We start from the raw sequence: 12,871 nt of genomic DNA, 5'->3' as shown, positions 1-12,871 counted from the left end.
GGCTCATCAGTCACTTCTAAACAATGCTGGGATTTCTATCTTGTACATGCAAAGATTGGAGTCCCTTCTTCTGTTTCTGAATCACCAACACTGTTTTTTAGGACTGATTAATAATAATTGGAAATAAGATGACCAGATGTCCCGATTTTATAGGGATAGTCCCGATTTGGGGGGGTCTTTTTCTTATATAGACTCCTATTACCCCCCACCCCCTGTCCTGAGTTTTCACATTTGCTGTTTGGTCACCCTAACCCTACATCTAACCATCAGGTGAAAAGAATATCCTACTCTCTCACAGAGGGGAAAATGGCCTACACTTACTCCAGTAGCTTTGAATGCTCATGACAGAGGGCTGCTGGAAGAACTTTTTGTTTAAAGAATTATTCCAGGAAACCCCTCCAATACAGCCAGTGGCAGGGTAAAGAGAATGAAAATGTTTAGTACCAAGGGCTTGTCTACATGGAGATAGTCAAGAAAGCTAATCCAAATTAATTTTCAAAATGCATTAGTTAAACTTCATTAAACACCTATGGGGACACACTTATTTAGAATTAAAGGGGCCTTATTTCAGGTTAGTTTAATTCATGTAATTCACTAAAATTAATAAGGGCCATTTTAATTCAGAATCAGAGCATCCACACATGTGTTTAATGCCACTTTAAATTTACACCTTTAGTTCATTTGGATTAACTTTCCTTAGTGTCCCTGTGTAGACAAGCCCTAAGGAATTTAGCAGTTATCTACCTGTATGCAGACCATTTATTATTTGTACAGTTCCCAAAAGTGTGCTAGGCTCTTTACACATCATAATCTTCTCTTCTAATCAGATATTTACAAGATGCCCACCATTCTGTTATCTAAGTGCTAACAGACAGGACAGAAAGAACTAGACAGGCAGAAAAATGGACATTACAACAGTGAAAGAAGGTGAAGAGTTACTTATACCTGCTAATGGTGAAGAATTACTTATACCTGGTAATGGTCTCCTCACCTTGTATACAGAGAAGGCAGCTGATACAGTCAACCGCCCACTGACGGGACGTAGCCAGTGAATCACAGCTGTATGGTGCTATTAGTCCAATCAGAGATCCAAACCGATTAAAAGTTTCCTGAGTCTAATTACAAAAGAATGAAGAATGAACGTTCTCCAGCTGTACTAGACTTCACTTGCCATCCTTATTGTTGATACCAGTCAGCTCTGTGTTTTTGGGGAACCAGGGCGCTGTATCTAGCCTGTGTGACTCATGAAGGACACCCCTCACCCCGTCTCTGTTTGAACCAAAACCGATCGGAGAAAAGGCTTGCAGAGAACAATGAAGGGCATGGGGAGACACACCTAGACCCCCCCTGACAAGGGTGACAAGATTAAGACGTCTCCATTTTTGCATACAGAATGTAGAACAGAGACAACTCCCCTAGCCTCATCTGCATGAAAGATGGGATAGGGATTTGCATAAAGAATGAGGAACGGGGAACCGCACTGAACTCTGGGACCAGAAAAGCAGGGACGCACTGCATCATGGGAATCCCTGCTCCAGATGCTAATGAACTTACACCTGCACACACCCAGCTCAGCAATTATCAGAGCAATTCTAGTAATAAACCTTTGATTGATATCCCAAAATACTGTAGCAGCCTAGTTGCCTTGTGAGCTCCCTGTAAGAAAACAACACCCATAGCCAAGAGTAATCAGCTCCTATTGTCTAGCCCAGGGGTCGGCAACCTTTCAGAAGTGGTGTGCCGAGTCTTCATTTATTCACTCTCATTTAAGGTTTCACGTGCCAGTAATACATTTTAACGTTTTTAGAAGGTCTCTTTCTATAAGTCTATAACATATAACTAAACTATTGTTGTATGTAAAGTAAATAAGGTTTTTAAAATGTTTAAGAAGCTTCATTTATAATTAAATTAAAATGTAGAGCCCCCCGGACCGGTGGCCAGGACCCGGGCAGTGTGAGTGCCATTGAAAATCAGCTCACGTGCCGCCTTTGGCACGTGTGCCATAGGTTCCCTACCCCTGGCCTAGCCTAAAGAAAATTCTTGAGCCATCAGTTTACCCATAAACAAATCTAGTGTTCTCCCTTGAGCCATTGTATTTTCTCTACAAACCCCCCGACCTATGTCCAAGTAAGGGTTCTGATGTATAGACCCAAACTCTGCATCAGTTCCATTGGGATTCCATCTCCTGACTGATTGTGCTGGGGGCTCTGCCTGTCTCCAGCACTCAGGACCCTGAGCTACCACCATCACCTGGGAACCCCGACCAGTTCAAGCCTCATGGAGTGGGGGAGATCCCTCTCTCTCTCTGTTTTCTTTTCTACCTCAGGTATTAACCTTTAAAATGTAACTGTTATGTTTGTTTAGCCCTCCTTGTGTAGTTATCACTATTATTCAATAAATAACTTTTATGGTTCAGCTGGTTACTTCTCTCTCTCTCTCTCTCTATTTTACTCTTTTGTGTTTTTAGCTTCCCCCATTTACTCTGCAGCAACGCTTCTTGCACCTAAGCTAAAGATCCCTGTAGTGCCCAAAATACGGTGGGGTTTGCTCATCAAGTGTGTTACTCCCAGTACAATTGTAACGTGTTAAACTTGGGGCACATAAGGGAGGGGCAGCTGAAAGTGCTGTTCAACCCAGCCTATTGAGACCAGGGGCACATAAGGGTACCAGCTTGAAAGTGCTGCTTAACCCAGCCCACTGAATACAGGGACATATGAGGGGATCAGCTGGGGAGTGCTGATTGACTTGCTCTGCTAGTGTGTGTGCGCATCTTCATCTAGTTCTAGTTATTAGTCCTGGGGAACCTAGGTCCTGCAGGATAGCTCCATTGGGAGCTCCATTGGGAGGGGACTTGTAGAAAGAAGGAGTAGAGCTCCATATGAACACACAAGTGACATAAGCAGCATATTAACAGAATTACAGAAAACTCCCCCTCCCCCAGAAGAGTAACCCTAATCAATGAGCCTACCCAAAGTGACAGGCACATCTGATAACATTGTGCCTCTGATTCCTGTACTGAACTGGGTAATGCACATTGGAAAACATAATCCCAATTGTACATACAAACGGATGGGGTCTAAATTAGCTGTTATCACTCAAGAAAGAGACCTCAGAATCATTGTGTACAGTTCTCTGAAAGCATCTGCTCAACATGCAGTCAAAAACCATAACAACATGTTAGGAACCATTAGGAAAGAGATCGATAATAAGACAGTAAATATCATTATGCCACTATATAAATCTACAGTACCCCCACACCTTGAATACTGCGTGCAGTTTTGGTCATCTCATCTCAAAAAAGATATGTTAGATTTGGAAGAAATACAGAGAAGAGCAACAAAAATTATTAGGCGTATGGTGTTATACCAATAAAAACTAGCAGGATCTTATTAAAGGGGACAAGATAAAGATGCCACATTTATTATGATAACAATTTGATTTATGACCAGTAACTAATATCTTAATCCTTATACACACACATTATACCTAATACCTATACACACACATTCACACACACATCCATCAGATGTTCTGCAGCTGCTGCATAGTTACCAGTCCTGCTTGAGTCTGTGGCTTGAGTTTGCAGCTTGGGTTCGTAGCTTCTGGCGGCTAACTGGCCAGGAAAGCCGGGCACAAGGACGAGCTGGGTCTCTGTTGGGCATGCACCCATGCCCTTCCATGTTGGCAGCAGAATGTTACCCTCCTCCAAAGTTTTCCATCTCACCCATCCTTTTTGTAGGCTTTAGTTTGAATCCAGAGTCTATAGGTCTTGCTGTGTCACGCTGCCTCTGGGTTTGGTGATTGATCACCCGTCAATTGCAGACATGACTTTCAGCCTGGGACCGGGCTTTGATCTTCCTTCTATTGTACCTTTTCTTTTTAGGGTGGATTCTTCTTACTTTGTTAGGGCTCTTGTCTGCATCTTCAGCCGTTGGTGTTTGAACTCTATTTAATCAGGACAGGCCGGGGCTGGAGGTTGATTCCATCATCCATACATACCTCATTCACACATCTAAACTAAACTAATAAGATTACAGCAGGGTTTGCAAAAATGAAGGTTGCAGCAAGCCCTTACAAAATGGAGTTAGCGTTTTAAAATGGGGTTTGAATTACAATATGGCAAACAGTGAACAGAAGTTACAATATAGACAAGTATAATGGATGGCAAACAGTGAACAGAAGTTACACTGTAGGCAAGTGTAATAAATTGTGAACAGAAATTACAATACTGAAACAGAGCAAGTCTCAGTGATTTAAGCAGGAATTGGATTGATAGTGAAACTTACAAAGGCAGCTGACTGAACAGCTATGGCTCTTAACAAGCATCTTAACTGTTAATTAGCCAGTTATTGGGGTAACCGGTTTTATGAATGAATATTGTTTCATTCATAAAACTTTATTTATGAAGTTACATTAATACAGTAAACAATTAAAAACAATTTCATTCATGAGTCCTACAATGGGACAACTTCTCGTACAAGGAGAGATTAAAAAGACAGGGACTTTTCAGCTTGGAAAAGAGACGACTAAGAGGGAATATGATAGAGAACTATAAAATCATGACTGGTGTAGAGAAAGTCAATAAGGAAGTGTTATTTAGCCCTTCACATAACACAGGAACAAGGGGTCACTCAATGAAATTAATAGGCAGCAGGTTTAAAACAAACAAAAGGAAGTATTTCTTCACACAATGCAGTCAACCTGTGGAATTCTTTGCCAGGGAGATGTTGTGAAGGCCAAAAGTATAACTGGGTTCAAAAAAGAATTAGATGAGTTCACGGAGGATAGGTCCATCAATGGCTATTAGCTAACATGGTCAGGGATGCAACCCCATGATCTGGGTGTCTCTAAACCTCTGACTGCCAGAAGCTGGGGCTGGGACTGTCCAACAGGGGATGGTTCACTTGACAATTGCCTTGTTCTGTTCATTCCCTCTTAAGCATTTGGCACCCACCACTGTCAGAAGACAGGATACTGGGCTAGATGAACCATTCTTCTGGGGGATCCAGGATAGCACTCTTATGATTTATGTTCTTAGCTGATTAAATAGAAATTCAGCTTTAGCATCCTGGGAGCATAAGAACCAAGAATGCATTTGTGACACTGGCAGACCAGTCAACCTGTGTATGACCCATAATAACTTAACAAGAGGCGCTTCTACTGTATCAAGACAGTTCACTTGCATGTGAATTTCTAAGAGATGTATTAGTCTAGCAATCATCAACTCATTCAAAAATGAACAATAGAGGCTAAGTGTATTTGTCTGTGTTTATCTATACCCGGTTAGAAGTTTCACAATATAACCAAATTAGCTTGTAGATGCTAATTCCCTTTCATGTCTTAATTGCCTTAATTATGTATGCAAGGTGTTCAGTTAACCTTAAAATCAAAGATGTAAGACACTCCAGGAAACCAATCATTTCTACATTATCTTCACCTTAACTATCTGTGTTATAATGGAAGAACGGCTAATTACCTTATGTGAAGGAATGTAACTAGTTTACTGTGTTAATAGAATGATAATAGAAGATTATCTTCAAAGCAAAGTACAACAGGTGATCTGCATTGGGGGAAGGTCCTTCTGTGACAATTTCTGTGAGGTAGGCTTGTCAGCCTGCTAGAATAGCTATAAAAGAGAAGGCTCGGGCCTGAGCCTATCATCTCTAGTCTGCTTAAACTTTGAACAGGGAAAGTGTAAGCCATAGGACAGAGATTTTCCAAATAATCATTTGGAATAACCTGGAAAGTGCATGGAAAAACTAACAGACTTTACATCTAAGCTGCCTTTGGATTCTGATCTGTTGGGATGATTCCAGAGAGACTTTTACAAACCAGCAGTTTATTCCATCACTGTTGTGATCTTGAACTATGAACATTGAAAGTCACTTGTATGGATATTGATCATTTAACCATTTGTAACTCTCTTCTTTCTTTTAACAATAAATCTTAGATTTAGTTATTAAGGACTGGCTGACAGCATGATATTTAGGAAAGACCTGAGATTCATATTGACCTGGGGATAAGCATCCGGTCCTTTATGATCAGTGAATCTCACATATGGTGAGCCAAGTTTTCAGTAACCCCTCACTATACTAGACATAGAATATCAGGGTTGGAAGGGACCTGAGGAGATCATCTAGTCTAACCCCGTGCTCAAAGCAGGACCAATCCCCAGAGAGATTTTCACCCCACTTCCCTAAATGGCCTCCTTAAGGATTGAACTCACAACGCTGGGTTTAGCTGGCTACTGCTCAAACCACTGAGCTATCCCTCCCCCTTCTTCCAAGACATGGATGTTTAGATGGGAGCCAAGGTCTGGACTGCCAAAAGGGGACTGCGTTTGGCATCTTGTTAACTAGGGTGGGAGCTCTTCTGTTGTTGACTTGGTGAATCTAATTATAGAATAAGCCATCAGTTTGGGGGATTGTCTGCCCTCTACTTCTTGCAGTCTGCCCGGAGTGTGGTCACAGCATTGTTGTGTAAACCTCTCTTCTGGTAGCAGGGGGATCTTAGTCACCTTGAGAACCCAGTTGCTGCCCTGGAAGAGTTTTTCATGCATTTGCATTGAGTGTCAGATCTGATATAAGAAGGGAAGTCAGCTCAAGGAAGAGTAAGAGGCTATACTCACTGTGCTATTAACTGCCTCTTGATAGGCAGTCAGCAGCTGGGTGCTGGCCTGCAAGACCCTTTCTCTCTCCCACTCCTTCCCTGAACTGAACCATGTCCTTAGTAGCTGTTGGTAGAGCAGGGGAATGGACAGAGTTAGTACCAGAAAATCCCTCCCAAAAGTTCCTCTTAAACAGGTTTAATTGTCACTAAAATCCCTCTCCAAAGCATCTGACCTCGGTGTAGCAAAGGAATTACATGTCTAATGGAAGAGCCCCTTAGATATACAAGTCCCAGGGACCAGATTCACCTCTGGTGATTGAAGCCAAAGGAGTTACATGAGAGATGAATCTGGGCCCGTGTATGTGATGTCTGCTGTAGACTGTCTGATGGGAGCTGTCTAGCACATTGCATGCTGTTTGATGTCTGCTGCTGTGGTCTGTTTCCTGGGCAACTTCTCCCACGTCGAGTGGCAAAATGACAGAGAGGAGCATTTCTTTATAATTTGAATAAGAGCAGAGAAGTCCCCCCCACCTTTTATAACTTCATTTTTATACTGAAGGTGCATCAAACTCCCCACCCTTCAGCTCTTCAAGATATTCTGTTCATGTCTGAGGAACAGGAAGTCTCCTCTGAATGAGTTTCCATACATAGGGCTTAACTCAATATTAATGAATTCCTCTTAGAAGAAGTGATCAGTTTCAACTGGTTCTCTTGGATCTGGCTACTGCAGTGGTGATTTTCTTGCCGGTCCAAGTAGTGTCAACTCCATTGTAAGAACTCGATCCCAATCCAGCCCTGGCATAAAATGGCATAGCTTCCATGGATTTCAATGGGGCACATGCCCACTTATCACAAGGAAGAATGTAGTGCTTTCTCCCTAAAATTCACTCCGTTGTGGAAAATTCCTCCACAACTAAAGCTTGACCCCCTAAATCTCTGACTCTTCCCTGCTGTAACACAAGAAACAATCTCCACCGCTGTTCAATGGTCTACTCACTTCAAACATTTCCTGGAACCAGTCTGCGGTTGGTTCTTCCTCCAGCAAAGTCTTCATTAGCTTGCCAAGAGCTTCCAAGGACCTCATGTACAGTGACTGAAACCAGAAGAGAAGGAGTGAGGCTCAGCACAGATCATTTGTGTGTGTGGGCCGGGGAAAGCTAACCATAACCTTGCCAGGGAGGCCATGTGTGACTGCCATCACCCAGTGCCTGCTGGGCAGAAATACAGTGGATGGTGCCAGAGGAGAATTGTTGTCACGTACCTGTATATGCAGAGCATCCTTGGCTGTCTCGCCTTCCTCTTTCATCTTCTCCAAGGGAGGAAGGGGAAATAAACTTTTGAAACACTCATCAAGGAGCTCACGGTTTTCCTCCAAGGTCAAAGATGGTTTGAGTTTGCTGGCAGAAGAAAGAGAGAAAAGTCATGCAATAGACTCAGTACCACCTCCAAGTAAAAGAGTGGGTCCAATGGCTAGAGAGTGCCCCAGTCTAGAACCCCAAATGCAAACAACCCTTCACTTTGCAGCTGAGCACCTCTTTGCACCTCTATTAAGTATTGGCTCATCTAGAAGTAAAGCTAAAGCTTCAAGTCCCCTTTTTAGAGAAACCCACAAGCTTCCTTCCCCCTGCCAGCTAGCCAGACACCTCCCTCCCCATCTGAACTCTCCTCCATTGTACTGCATGCCCCACAACCTCCAGTCTTGTGTCTTTCAAGCACAAACCTCTAAATGGACACATTCGAACCCTCAAGAATGAAAGTTCTGCTGGTGAGCAGCATGTGAGCCAAACCCTGCAGGCATCAGACTGCTCCCAACCTGACACTCATGAATTAACAAATAAGAAGTCATCACAGTGCCAGGAAATATGGCAGAAAATAGCCTACCTCAGATGTCCAATGGCAAGAATTGCCTTGTAGCGAACTGGAGATGCCAGGGAATCCAGTGGTTCCTTTTTAACGAAGTCCTGAAATGCATTAATAGGGACATAAAAAATGGGAAATGGATTTGAAAGGCAGAGAGGTCTTCCTCTCACACCCTGAAATAGGGCTATATGCCAGACCTGTAATAAACAGACACCGTTCTCAGCAGGCTCTCTGCCTCTGAAATGGACCGTAGGGCCATCTGCAGGCTATACGGAGGACAAAAAGATAACTCACCAGACACAAGCCATTCCTTCCAGTTACAGCCTACAATATGTCAGTGTCTCTGCCGAGCTCAGAGTGGACCCAGCATTCGGGGTGCCATGCAGGTAGCTCATGAGACTGCAGTAGTACAGTCACAGCCAATGGATAAAATAACATCTCCCTGGAAAACCAGTCTTATTGCATTACAACAAACTCCTTTGTACTTCAGTCCTCAAAGCTCCTAATCACTCACCAGAATGTAGCCAAGGAGCTCCTGTTTGTAAGAGAATTCAAACTCCTGGGAGTCTCTGGTCTCCAAGATGGCACAGCTAATCTCCGTGACATTCTGGATGAGGGTTAATTTTAGGTACATGTCCTACATAATCCAGAAGGAGAAACAAGAGGATGTGGATGAGAAACTGAGAGAAGAACCAGAGTCCAGAAGATAAAGATCAGGAATTAAATCTAGCCTCAGGAGAGGAGAGAGGTGTCCGCAGACCCCAGAAGGCAGAGGACCCCGGCTCTGCACCCACCTCAGAAGAAAAGAAAACCCAGGTTCATCAAATAAATCCAGGTCCACTTACACCAGAGCAGCCAGGACTCCTGCTTGATGTAGCAAGGAAATCAAGCTCTGTGCAATTTAAACAAGCAACTTGTGTATAGAAAATGCAAGACCTGAGAGCAGATTATTTAGAATTTACCTTGTTCGTAACAGTGATGCCCAGCACCTGAAAAACGAAATGCAAAACAGCTATTAGCAATGTATGTCCAACATAACACACATCCTCAAAATGTCCTGGCTGGTGAATATGGAGCAGAGAGAAATCACTATTGTTAAATCTTCCAAAACGCAGGAAATGTATCCAGAGGGGGTGTTTTGCAGCGGTCAATATCAGGGGCCACACTACATAATATTTGCATTTGTGAACTACTAGAAGATATCAGTTTGGTTCAACTGTTTTTGACAATGCCTAAATGAGAGTCTCAGTCAGACAGGGCAGAATTGAATGGCAAAGCGACGTGGAGAGGTTGCACGGAGATGAGAGTCAGTGCCAGCAGTCAGACACCTAGGGAACAGAAATAAGGAGCACACAGACAAACAAGAAGACAGATAAGAGGTAAGGGAAGTAGTGTGTCCAAGAAACAGAGTGACAGCAAATCAACTAAATACAAGCTAGCACTAGTCTCTCTTGGGTAGCGAAAGATAGCGCTAGATACACATACATATTAGGGGAGTTAGAGTGTTATTCTGAATAGCCTGAGTCTGACTGCATCTGAATTACTGTGTAGCTGTGGTCTACAGAATTTCAGAAGAATATAGAGAAACTAGAGAAAATACAAAGAGCAACAAAAATGATACAACATGTGACAGCTCACGTTCCGTCCATTACAGTTTTAAATTTGAGTTATGTGACAAATTATTGCTCAAAGGAGAGTTTTAGAAAATACAAGCCCTCTCTCTATAAACTCAGAGGCAATGTTATAACTTCAGGGTAATGCCCCTAACACTTATCACACAAAAGCTCTTACCTGACAACTGGCTCTGTAATGGTGAAGGATGTTCCCTGTGATGTCTGCCTCTACTCGGGAGAGAAGCTGGTCTTTTGGAGCATGAACAGCCACGTTGCTGTATGTCAGCATCAGGGTGCTGCGAGTCTTGCCTCTTTTTCCACGGTGGTAGTCCTAGACAATCGGAAACGTCACTAGAGACAAGTTCTTGTGATTCGTTTTGCCTTGGAATTCTGATCTGCTGCTGACCGAGGAATTGCTCACAGCAGCAATGGCAGTTTGCACTTGCAAAGCTCTTTTCAGCCAAAGATCTCAAACCACTTGCAAACAGTATTTAAGCAATATAATAACTGAGTGAGGTAGGGAGTTATTAGTATCTCCATCATTCCCACGGGTCACTCTGACACAGAGAGCCTAAAATGCTGAACCTACAGCAGTGAAGTACACGGGAGCTTAGTCGTTGACACTGGTGGGTACAAGATCAGGCGCTAAATGTCTTGCCTAAGGCTGCACAGTGAGTAAATGCAGAGCCAGCAATGGAAGCCCAGAGGCCTAGTCTCTTGCTCTATCCTTTAGATCAGTGGTTTTCAACCAGGGGTACTTGTGTACCCCTGAGGGTCTGCAGAGGTCTTCCAGGGGTATATCAACTCATCTAGATATTTGCCTAGTTTTAGAATCATAGAATATCAGGGTTGGAAGGGACCTCAGGACGTCATCTAGTCCAACCCCCTGCTCAAAGCAGGACCAATTCCCAACTAAATCAACCCAGCCAGGGCTTTGTCAAGCCTGACCTTAAAAACCGCTAAGGAAGGAGATTCCACCACCTCCGTAGGGAACACATTCCAATGCTTCACCACCCTCCTAATATCCAACCTAAACCTCCCCCACTGCAACTTGAGACCATTACTCCTTGTTCTGTCATCAGGTACCACTAAGAACAGTCTAGATCCATCCTCTTTGGAACCCCCTTTCAGGTAGTTGAAAGCAGCTATCAAATCCCCCCTCATTCTTCTCTTCTGCAGACTAAACAATCCGTTCTCTCAGCCTCTCCTCATAAGTCTTGTGCTCCAGCCCCCTAATCATTTTTGTTGCCCTCCGCTGGACTCTTTCCAATTTTTCACATCCTTCTTGTAATGTGGGGCCCAAAACTGGACACAGTACTCCAGATGAGGCCTCACCAATGTCCAATAGAGGGGAACGATCACGTCCCTCGATCTGCTGGAAATGCCCCTACTTATACAGCCCAAAATGCCATTAGCCTTCTTGGCAACAAGGGCACATTGTTGACTCATATCCAGCTTCTCATCCACTGTAACCCCTAGGTCCTTTTCTGCAGAACTGCTTCCTAGCCATTCGGTCCCTAGTCTGTAACAGTGAATGGGATTTTTCCGTCCTAAGTGCAGGACTCTGCTCCTTGTTGAACCTCATCAGGTTTCTTTTGGCCCAATCCTCTAATTTGTCTAGGTCCCTCTGTATCCTATCCCTACCTTCCAGTGTATCTGCCATCATTTTACAACAGACTGCCTGCAGTTAAGCAGAGAGGAGCACAATCTGGAGCTGGAGTTCTCTCAAGTGATTTTTATCATCTGATGTCTCATGGCTTGAGCGCCCCTCCCATGCACAATGTGTGGGAACTACATCAGTTGCTTGCATGGAAAAGACATCAGACGATAAAAATCATTTGAGAGAACCCCAGCTCCAGATTGTGCTCCTCTCTGCTTAACTGCAGGCATCATGCAGAACGCATACATTGGGGGACAATGCTAGCTGACCAGAGCAGACACTACCGCAGGGTTGCTGCCCCTGCTTTAGAGGGAGAGAAAGTTTGAGAGAAGCCCCTGGCTCCTTTACCTTCAGGCGGCCGATGAACCCAGAAATCTTAACCTTGCTCATTGCAGCCCCAAACTCCTGAAGTGCGTTCAAGGTGAGGTCCAAGTGGCTCTCAGCAGACAATGCGAGGATGGAAATGACTCCCTGTCACCCAAGAAAAATACTGGTTAGGATCTAACCAGGTGCCTGATAGACCCCACGAGTCCATTCCTTTCACCTGAAGTGGTGTAAAGTGCCAATCAGGCCTGAGACACATGGGCAGCAGGGGCTGAATGAAATAGCAATGAAGAGGATATGAAGCAAAATGGCATCTGTCCCAGGCCAACTCAGAGCTGAGCCTCACAGGGAGCATTCAGGGATTACTTGGTAAAGTGGGGAGAGGGACAGAGTCCTCACCTCTCTCTCAGGGTCTTCCATATAATTTGTTGTCGTCAGAAATGTATTAATCTGTGTTTTAACATGGACCAGGTCCTGACAAACTGCTAAGGACGTTCCTAGCGCCTTATACAGGAAACTCTGAAAGAAAGAGACCAGCCCTGAGATATCAGTAACACAACGTGCCTGTCAGTACAGACCCAGCTCAGCAACACTCAGGAAGGAACAAGATAGCCAAGTCCAAGCATCCATACTGCAGAAACATCCCATCATCTAGCCCAGCCAGAGAACCAACAATGCAGTACAGACAAGCAGCCTGTCCAAGCAAATATTGGAAGGGCGGGCGGGGGGCAAGAGAGCAGGGAACAAGTAAAAACAAATTTTATATGCAGAATAAAATATAAAGTAATGAAGCCTTGAGAGAAGC

At 43.9% G+C, this 12,871-nt stretch overlaps 1 protein-coding gene across 1 annotated transcript in view; it reads right to left on the bottom strand.

Annotated features, from left to right (window-relative positions):
* The window catches only part of LOC113406629 (maestro heat-like repeat-containing protein family member 2B), a 54,668-nt gene that overhangs the window by 17,745 nt on the left and 24,052 nt on the right, over positions 1–12,871 (bottom strand). Inside the window, exons 17-25 of the mRNA XM_029911710.1 lie at positions 12,466–12,585; positions 12,091–12,213; positions 10,261–10,413; positions 9,432–9,458; positions 8,984–9,106; positions 8,491–8,570; positions 7,871–8,006; positions 7,607–7,702; positions 992–1,115 (exon numbers count right to left, since the gene is read on the bottom strand). Of these exons, the coding sequence (XP_029767570.1) occupies positions 992–1,115; positions 7,607–7,702; positions 7,871–8,006; positions 8,491–8,570; positions 8,984–9,106; positions 9,432–9,458; positions 10,261–10,413; positions 12,091–12,213; positions 12,466–12,585 (982 nt within the window). The remainder of the gene's footprint in view (positions 1–991; positions 1,116–7,606; positions 7,703–7,870; positions 8,007–8,490; positions 8,571–8,983; positions 9,107–9,431; positions 9,459–10,260; positions 10,414–12,090; positions 12,214–12,465; positions 12,586–12,871) is intronic.

The sequence above is a fragment of the Terrapene carolina genome, unplaced genomic scaffold (genome assembly GCF_002925995.2).
Source record: "Terrapene carolina triunguis isolate 2854851 unplaced genomic scaffold, T_m_triunguis-2.0 Scaffold18, whole genome shotgun sequence".
Classification (NCBI taxonomy): Eukaryota; Metazoa; Chordata; order Testudines; family Emydidae; genus Terrapene; species Terrapene triunguis.
This window is presented reverse-complemented; position numbering and strand designations above follow the sequence as displayed.